This window comes from Tyto alba, unplaced genomic scaffold, assembly GCF_018691265.1.
Source record: "Tyto alba isolate M040663 unplaced genomic scaffold, T.alba_DEE_v4.0 Super-Scaffold_12, whole genome shotgun sequence".
In the NCBI taxonomy this organism is placed as follows: domain Eukaryota; kingdom Metazoa; phylum Chordata; class Aves; order Strigiformes; family Tytonidae; genus Tyto; species Tyto alba.
In genome coordinates, this window is record NW_024881274.1 from 6,527,886 (window position 1) to 6,536,985 (window position 9,100).

The 9,100-nt window shown below is 62.6% G+C and overlaps 1 protein-coding gene across 1 annotated transcript; it reads left to right on the forward strand.

Annotated features, from left to right (window-relative positions):
* Positions 1 to 6,339: 6,339 nt before the first annotated feature.
* On the forward strand, positions 6,340 to 7,830 carry EIF1 (eukaryotic translation initiation factor 1). The gene is made up of 4 exons (XM_042787301.1): positions 6,340 to 6,492; positions 6,925 to 7,088; positions 7,220 to 7,321; positions 7,609 to 7,830. The coding sequence occupies exons 1-4, from the start codon at positions 6,462 to 6,464 to the stop codon at positions 7,651 to 7,653; spliced, it is 342 nt and encodes a 113-aa protein (XP_042643235.1). The 5' UTR covers positions 6,340 to 6,461; the 3' UTR covers positions 7,654 to 7,830.
* Positions 7,831 to 9,100: the final 1,270 nt, after the last annotated feature.

The window sequence follows — 9,100 nt, forward strand, 5'->3', positions numbered from 1 at the left end:
GACAGCCGGGCTCTGCCTTGTGCGCACGATTTCTGCCACTGTTACCCCAAAAATCTCCTGTCCCTTTGCCCCTGGGTCGGCAAGGGGTGGGTTCAGCCCAGTGTCCTCTCCCTGTCACAGCAGGGCAGGGTAGGATGCCTGAGCTGTTTGCAAGCTGAGCTGGCTGCACGGCCGGGCTGGTTCCTGCCTCGGCAGGAGCAGGAGGGTAACCCCCAGCCTGGGCTGAGAGGCATGGGGCAGAGCAAAGCAGGCAGCAATGCTCCGGGGAGGGAAGGGGCTGCTCCTCGCATGGGCCTTGGAGCCCCCGGACATGTGGGGAGAGCTGCACAGCGAGGCTCTTCCCCCCTGCCCTTGCTGTGCATGTAACAGGGCACTCTGCTTTCATCCCTGCTGTGCAAGGCAGCACAGGCAGCACGGGGCTGTGCGTGGCAGCACCTGGGAGGAAGGTCTCACGTCTCACTGCTCTTCCCAGTGCAGCCAGGGAATCCCCCTACCCAGGCACCCAGCATGGCAGGAGGGGGCCCAGATGGGGCCGTCTTGTGTCCACGGACGTCTCCAGTGCTGGTGCTAGTGGTGAGCTCCCACATGCCAGGAGCCCAGCTCAGCAGGGCCCTGCCTGGCCCACAAGACTTCCAGCAAAGACCCTGCCCAGGGTCTCTGCACAGCGCAAATTCTCTCCCTGGCACGGAGCAGGGAGCTCCCTCCAGGCTCGGGTCAAGCTGCGTGGCTCAGCCAGAGCGGAGGGGGAAGACGGGAGCAGGGGGGCTGCGGGGCAGGACTGCCCCATTGCCCCTACCCAGCTGAACAGACGGAGGCAGGGCTGGAGCCGTGCAGGGTAGAAGCAGCAGCAGATGAGTTACGTCTCTGAGCTACGTCCCCAGCTGCACCCGTGTCCCAGGCTGTTCCTTTGCTGCACTGGTGCAGAAAGGGGGCTGGCGGGAGCCGAGCCCGGCACCTTTGCCCCTTCCCATGGCACCTGGAGAGCTGTGTCCCAACAGCATGGCCCAGGTGTGATAAACTGCAGAAAAGCAGGACGTGCCTGGCAAGAGCAGGTTTGCTGGCGTGTGCAAACACGCCGTGCAGGGGCAATCCATCCCTCCGCCCCGGCACGGCCTGATGCCGAGGCTCTGAGTCAGCCCAGCACGGGCTGCGCCTGGTGCCGGCAGCACCGCGCTCCTGTCCTCCCTCAGGAGAGACTGAATGCAAAAATCTGTCATGGCTCTCCCTGTCTCCGCTCCTGGAGCTGCCCTCTCTGCCTGGTCTGGGCCCCTCCACTGCAGAAAACCCTTTGAACTTGCTCCCCATCATTAAGGAGCAGGGGAGCAGTCATGGGAGGCCCAGAGATGTCTCTGGGGACAGTGTGGCCCATGCGCACAGGTCACTGCGCCTCAGAGCAGCGGCTCTGCTCTCCACCAGACACCCACAGTGCTGCTGGGGACCCCGGGAAGCCCTGGCAGGGTCTGCACAGCCCAGGACCAGCCCGGCCCTGAGCCTGGATCTGCTTCGGTACAAGCCACCCCCGGCCCCATGGGCAGAGCACGGTCGGGCAGAGCTGAAGAGACAGCCAGTGCGCTGAGAGCTGGGCACGAGAGCAGGCAGGGCACCGGCCGGGGGGGCTGCACCCACCCTGCGCCCACCCTGCCCACCCCCTGCCATCGCTGCTCCCCTGTCAGGTTGCTCCAGGCGGATGCCGAGACCCCGGGCAAGAGCTGGGGCCATCCAGTGACCCCAACAAGGTGGATGTTTATTTGATGTCTTCCTTGCAATGTGAGTGCTGAGCGATGTGTGCACGGGGGCCTCAACCTCATCCAGGGGGAATCCCTGGGGTGCAGGCCAGGCCTCATCCTGGCCCCGTGGGAATGGCATGGGAGCTGGCCGGGGCTGCAGGGGAGGGTACAGCACCCCTTCTCTGCAGGAAACCCAGGGGATCCCCCAGCCCCTGGGCAACCATCCCTGTGACAACCCCCCAGCACCTCTGCACCGGCACGCAGGGGCTGGGCCCAAGCCCAGTGGGATGGAGCAGTTGGGGCTGCAGCCCCCCCACCCCACTGGGGCTCCCCAGCACCCGCCGGCCCCACGCAGCGTGAGGCTGCCCCCGGGGACATTCCCGGCCAGGGGATGCTGCGTCCCCGCCGTTGCCTGTGCACAAGTGCAGGCAGGAGAGGCTGAGCAGGGCTCTGAGCTGGCCTTGTGCCTGCTCACCAGCCCCAGCAGCTGCGCTGGGTTTTGCTGGGCTGGGCTGGGCTGAGCCCCGGTGCTTGGAACTCTCCTGGCACCTCGCGGAGAGGAGAGGATTCACATCCAGCGCTGGGAAAGGCAAAGGCTGAGCGGTGGGGAGGAAGGCCCCTGGCAGGGGAAGGGGGAGCTGAGCAGTGGGAGGGAGCGTGAATAAACACCATCAGAAATCAGTAACTGTCATACAGCAGGAGCCTAATTGGTGACGGGGGGTCACTGGGATCGACAGGAATCGGGCCGTGCCCACAGACAGCCCTTGCTGTGCGCGGCGGGGGCGCGGGCTGTGCCGGGACGAGCGGCAGCGCCGCGCAGGATGCATGCGAGACCCTCCTGGGGGTGTCCGTGTGGCAGCACGTCCAGCGGCTCCATCCCAGCAGCGTCCCACGGACGGGTACCACAGGGAGCACCCAGCGCGGCCCCGCGCCCGGGCGGGCAGAGATCGGGTCGCTTGCTCACTACATAAACACTTCCAGGGTTTGCAGACCTTGGGACGTGAAATGGAAGAGCTGCGTAAGGAAAGGGATTGTGGTGCTTGAGCAAAGGGACTGGGATTCCCTGCGCTGCCTCTGGCCCGGTGACAGCGGGGCTCACCCGGCCATGCCTCAGCTCTTTCCAGGAGCAGGCTAATCACCAGAGCTAACGCCTGTCGGTGCTGCCTTCGCTGATTAATGGGATCAAATACTGTACATCAAAAATCCAGCTCATCCTGAATCCAAGTCTGTGCAGTCACACTGAGGCTACAGGAAGGATGTTAGAGGAGAAAAGCTGGTTTCTAGGAATGTCCCAGCCCGGAGGGCATTTCTGAGCTGTGGGAGAAGCAGTAAAGCAAAATGCTGGGGTGATTCCTTCCTTTCTGCTACACTTCCCAGGAGTATTGGAGGGCACCGAGACCCCCCACCTCAGAGCGCAGGGTGAAATGGCCTCGCAGGACTCAAAAGGGAGAGACCTGCAGTAACCCCGGGCTGGTCGCCCACCCAAGGGCACCCGCGAGCACCTGGAACGGCTGCTGGAGGATCCCTGCTCACAGGGCTGAGCTGCATCACCCCAGGGTCGCCGGGCCCGTCGTGCCACACACGTCCAGGTGCATGTGGGACTGTTTCCCCCTGACATCCTCGGGTCCCGATGCTGGGCAGCCCCTGCCCTTGCCACCAGCGCATTTCCTCGCTGCAGGGGCCCTCTGCGGCCGTGTGTACCACTCGCTGCTAAGGGACAAGACCGTTTCCAGAAGCCACCCCCAGCCTGAAGCACATCTGCAGAGCCATGCCTTCGGCTGAGGAACGATAACGCAGGTGTCACAGGACACGGACTGCTCCGGCCCCTCTCTGCTCCTCCTGCTGACCCTAACACAAACCTGGCAGCTCACCCGACATTGCCACGGCCTCACGCACTGGGGTTTTCCTGTGCGCGGAGCCAGTGTTCAGCCTGGAGCGGATGGAGGGAGATGGTGATTTGCCAGGCACTGGGCGGAAAAGAAACTGCAGCAAGCCGGTGCTACCTGCTGAGAGATGCTCTAGCAAAGGAGATCAGCATTGCCACCTCGTGGGGAGCCCCGGACAAACGTCTGCCTGGGAGGAGGCACCTCCTCGGGCAGGCAGGGAGGCAGGACCAGGTTGGGACCAAGCACCCGAAGATGGGCAGAGGTGAGGAGGGTGCAGGGGGCTCAGCCCCGGCGCCCCGCTGAAGCCACCCGAGGCTGCAGGTGCCTGTTCTGAATCCTGCTCTGAAGGATGAAAAATTGATGTCAAGATTTCCCCAATAGCATTCAGCCCATCACCAGCAATGGGCTTAGCTCTGGCGTCTAACACACACTCGCCTCTTTTGGTATTTTACCAAAGGCTCTGGGTGGTGGGGATACAAACTGGGATGTATCGCACGGACAGTGAATCTGCAGCCACGCTGATAAATGGGCTCTCTGGGGCATCCCAGCTCAGCCGTGAGACCAGTCTGCCCACCAGCAGGCATAAGACAGGAGGTACCAGTGACTCTGAGTGTCTGGCATTGAATTTGATAAACAGTCCCTTTGCTGTTGCAAGGACTTTGAAATGCCTCCAGCAGAAAGATGCAGCGTAAAACTCTATCTGCTCCTCTGCTGTCTGGATACAGCACCATGAGGCTGCTAGAGACGGTTCCTTTTCTGGGAGAGATGGAAAATCTGATCAGAAAAAGAGGAGAGAGAAGAGCCATCTGCTTGTTCATGATGGTCGTGGAGCAAATTCACATTTTAATGAAAATTTAAACCAGTTCTCCAGCTGAAGTGTCACATACGGACATATAAAAGTGACAGATGCATTAGAAACACCAGAGAGACACTGAAATACAGCAACACAAATCATTCGTTCTACCTAGTGAAAGATAAACAATTTGCCTTTATCTTAAATAAAACCCCCAAGAATGATGCAACATCTAAACCATGTAATGGCTGCCAGGACCCACAGATGGCAGCACACCCAGATGCCAATAATCTGTCAAAAATCTGTAGTAGTTCAGAGATGGCTCCCGAAGCAGGGCAGGAACACCTACACGGTGAGAGCTGAGGCCACAGGAGATCTAAAAGGAGCTGATAAGCTCCAGGATAAACGATCCAACAGCCCAACAGATGCAACACAGTAGACCCAGGTGTCCCTGGGGGCAATATTCCCGCTCTGTATGCAGCTCTACCTCTCTCCCAGAGGAGTTTACGCTCCATCTGGATCTATATGGCTTTTGACCCCATTAATTGTGGAGGAGATTTACTGTTCTTCATATCTGGAGTTTCTGTGTATTTTTAGAACATGTAATATATCTTTGAGCTGGATGTGATGTTCCTCTGCCAGGAGCCACCCCTCCGCATTGTGCTGAGCCAGTGCTGGGAGACTCATCAGTTTGTGAGGGGTTTTTAGCCACACAGCAGGCACCAGGAAAGCGAGAAATTGTCTTTCTTTAGCAGCTCATACTGAGCGCTGAGACCCAGGCTCCTGGCCCCCAAGTTGGGACTCAAGCAGGATTAAACACATCTGGTTTTGAAGTATGTTTGGTCACATCTCCATCCACAGGGCTTTGAGGCAAGGGCCAGAGCTGAGCTCACCAGTTCTCACTGACCAGCAACTGGGGCTCTGAGGCAACGACCGGCAGCTTTGCCCGGCAGTGCCGGAGCTCTGGAGCAGCACCGGCCGCGAGCCAGCAGCCGGCCTGGTCCCCCGGGACCCCCCGCTCCAGCTCATGGTTGGGGGCTCAGCGCTCTGCTGAGCCGACTCCTCACACCACCTCGGCCTCAGCACGTTACAAAAGGCCAGACTGGCCCTTTCCGAGCACCGTGACCGGTGTCACTGGGGTGTCCCGACCCAGCCCGGCCATCGCGGTCCCCTGGCTGAGCCGGGAAGGCGATGAGCCCGCACCAGCCACGCCGCACCGGCCGTTCGGGACAGACGGCGAAGACGGACCGAGTTCCCCCCGCAAGGACTTCGGTTCGCCCCGGCCTGCCTGCCTGCGCTGACACGCAGAAGCGCGAGGGGACTCGTTTCACGCGTTTGGAGAAGCTGCCTTTCCTGGCAGATTCGGGTGACACCCCGAGCCTTTCCCTTTGGCACCGTGGCGCGCCCAGGCCCCCACTCCCGAACGTGGGGCTCTGCGGCGCCCGGGGGCCGAGCAGCCCCGGGGAGGCAGCGCGGCCGCCGCACTTCGCAGATGAACCCCCCGTGCCCCCGCCACGGGAGACCCGTGGGCCTCGCTGACGGCTCCGTCCGGCCTCCCGGCAGCTTCCGGGGGACGCGGGGATGCTCCCACCGGCCGCCGTTCCCCCGGCCGTGCGGGGGTTGCTGCGGCCGGGGGTGCCGGGGGGGGGGGGGGGGGTCGCGGCACCGCGGGGTCCCCCCCTGCCCGCTCACGGTGCGGCCCCTGCCCCGCCGGGGACCCGCCGCACTGCGCATGCGCCGCCCTGCGCTCGAACAGCCCCCCTTCCCGGGCCTCACGCCGCGCATGCGCGCGGCGCCTCTCGCGCCAGCCGGGGCGCGGCCGCGCTCGCCCGTGCGGCGTGACGACCCCCGCGCGGCGGCCAATCACCGCCTTCGCTCGCCGTGCGCGCTGGCGTCACACGGGGGCGGTATATAAGCGGGCGGCGCCAGTCCCGCCCCCCTGACAGCGTCTGGAGCCGCCGCCGCGCCAGCATCCTCCGCCGAGAGCCGCTCGCGCCGTCGTCGCCTCCGCCGCTGCCGCCGCCTCGCCGAGGGAAGGGAAGGGAAGCGTATCGTATGTCCGCTATCCAGAACCTCCAGCCCTTCGGTGAGGCCCTTTGTGCGGCGGCGGGGCCGGGGGAGCGGCCTGGCGGCCCCGCCCTGGCGCGGCCCCGCCCCGTGGCGCAGTTGCTATTCCTGGGGCCGGTTGCGTCAGCCGCGGGGCGGGGGGGGGGGGGGGGAGGCGCGCCGTGCGGCTGACGGACAGGCGGGCTGGCCAATTGGGGGCGGGCTCTGCGGCTGATGGACGGGCGGGCTGATCTTTCGGGGGGCGGGCCCTGCGGCTGACGGGACGGGCGGGCTGGCCCATGGGGGGCGGGCCCTGCGGCTGACGGACGGGCGGGCTGGACCATTGGGGGGCGGGCCCTGCGGCTGATGGACGGGCGCGCTGTCCCGTGGGGGGCGGGCCCTGCGGTTGACGGACGGGCGGGCTGGCCAGTGGGGCGCGGCGGGGCCGGGGTCTGACGGGCGGTGCCCGCAGACCCCTTTGCTGATGCAAGTAAGGGTGATGACCTGCTCCCTGCCGGCACTGAGGACTACATCCATATAAGGATCCAGCAGCGGAACGGCAGGAAGACCCTCACCACAGTCCAGGGCATCGCGGATGATTACGATAAAAAGAAACTGGTGAAGGCCTTCAAAAAGGTGGGTGCTGCCGGGGGAGCCCCCGCCAAGCCGGGGCGCAGCTCCCGGCCCGGGCTGGGGGGCTGCAGCAGCGCCCGGGGGTGGCGGTTGTGATCTGCGTCGTCCTGAGCGGGCTTTTCTCTTTGCCGTAGAAATTTGCCTGCAATGGTACTGTAATCGAACACCCTGAATATGGAGAAGTGATTCAGCTACAAGGTGACCAGCGCAAGAACATATGCCAGTTCCTCGTAGAGGTAGGGCCCCTCGGTCTGCTGCGCCTGCCGGCCAAGCGTTCAACTACACATGAGTTTCTGTGTTAATAACTACACGCGTTCTAATTTTCTTAGCTTTAGAAGAGCAGGCGGATGGAGGAAGCTCTTTCTGTTCTTCCTGAACTTCTTGCTTGAGGTTTTGCACTTGCACTCTAATCCTCGTTCCGTACTTTAGGGGGGAGCAGAAGTTTGACGGTTCTGCAGCATCCGCAGCGTGGGTGGGGTCCCTCTGCTCCGGGGTGCTGTAAAGTGCGTTTTCTTTCTTGCAGATTGGACTGGCTAAAGACGACCAGCTGAAAGTCCATGGGTTTTAAGTGCCTGTGGGTCACTGAAGCTTTATGCAAGAAGATTTCCTTACCATGAAATTCCCATCTGTCCCTTGTCATAAGTTTAAAACCAGCCGGTTTGTGTAATGTAACAATCTTGGGTCCACTGTTCAGTCTGGACTAGTGTAATTCAGTGATGTAATAAACTGACAAGAGCCCATGCTATCTCGTCTTGCTGTCCCTCATTTAACAGAGGTAAATCGGGCGTTTGGCACGGTCCAGCCTGAAGCCAAAAGTAACCAGATGTTCCAAGTTAAGCCAAGTGACTCGGCCGGTCAGTCCAGAGAGGGTCCGGATCGCTCCTCGGCCCAGCTGCTCTCCCAGCCCGATGGACGGTTCCTGTGGCGGCGCCTCCCCCCGTCGCTGCTGGAGCGAGGCCCCGTGCGGGCGCCGAGGCAGCCCGGGGAGCTGCGGCGGCTCCGGGTGGCAGAGGGCTCTGGGCCAGTTTGGCTGAACCAGAGCAGGAAGCCAAGAGGGACTCGAAGGCGGCCGAGCTGCAGTTGAGGCCTGGCAGGCGCTGGTGCTCCCCCCGCCCCGAGGCACCGGGCGAGGGTCCCCGCAGGAGCCGCGACCTTGGGTTAAACTTGTGACAAGGGATCGATTTCGGACTAATGTAACGAGTATTGTAGATAGAGCCGCAGAGCTTCTGTGTTCCTGGCGACTGCTGCCTAATGCCCTGTGAAGTAACAGCCTTGGTTTCATTTTTAATGTTTTATGTAATGTATTTAAAGGTTTTATTTAAATAAAAATGATTTTCAAAAGCATCTGCTTGCTGGATTCAGTTGCTTCCTGGAGCCCAAGTGCTTTGTCATCTGTAAGTGGTGCTGTCGGGGCGGGAGCAGTGCTGGGGGAGGCGTGCAGCCCCCCGGGGGCAGGGGGGGCTGTGCAGCCCCCAGGGCGCTGCACCCCGAGCAGAGTGGAGGTGAAGGACCTGCAGCCCCTGCCGAAGCGCCCGCAGCGGGGCCCAGTCCCCCCGGCCCGCTCAGTCCTGTAAGAGCAGTCGTGTTTCTGTGCTCGCTGCCTGCAAGGATCCTGATTTACCCCTTTTCCCCGCGCTGCAGGGGAGCGCTCGGGTCACTTCACTGCCATTTACTTCCCTGGCAGACGTTGCTCTTGGAAACCAAATTGCTGCAATTACCCCAAGCTCCCCCGCATGCACTGAGGCGGCCGTTGGTGAAGCCGGTGCTCACGCAGGGATGTGCGGACGTGCCCGCAGCCCGGCCCGTCCGCTTCTGCTCCAGAGATTGACCTTCCCCCGCCCACGCCGGGGCCTGTCGGGTGCATCACGCCGGGCATTCTCCCTGCCGGCCTTCGCCTGGCCGCTCGCGGCCGTTCAGTCGCGAGAGGGAGGCACTGACTCGGCCCAAAGCTGCTCTGGCCCGGGAGAGCCAGGCCCGGCTGCTGGGGCGAGGGATGGACTGAGCTCGGGCTGTAC

Coding starts and splice junctions, on each gene's coding strand:
- EIF1 (XM_042787301.1), top strand. CDS start 6,462: ATGTCCGCTATCCAGAACCTCCAGCCCTTCG. Junction 7,089..7,219: donor TGGTGAAGGCCTTCAAAAAG/GTGGGTGCTGCC, acceptor TCTTTGCCGTAG/AAATTTGCCTGCAATGGTAC. Junction 7,322..7,608: donor TATGCCAGTTCCTCGTAGAG/GTAGGGCCCCTC, acceptor TCTTTCTTGCAG/ATTGGACTGGCTAAAGACGA.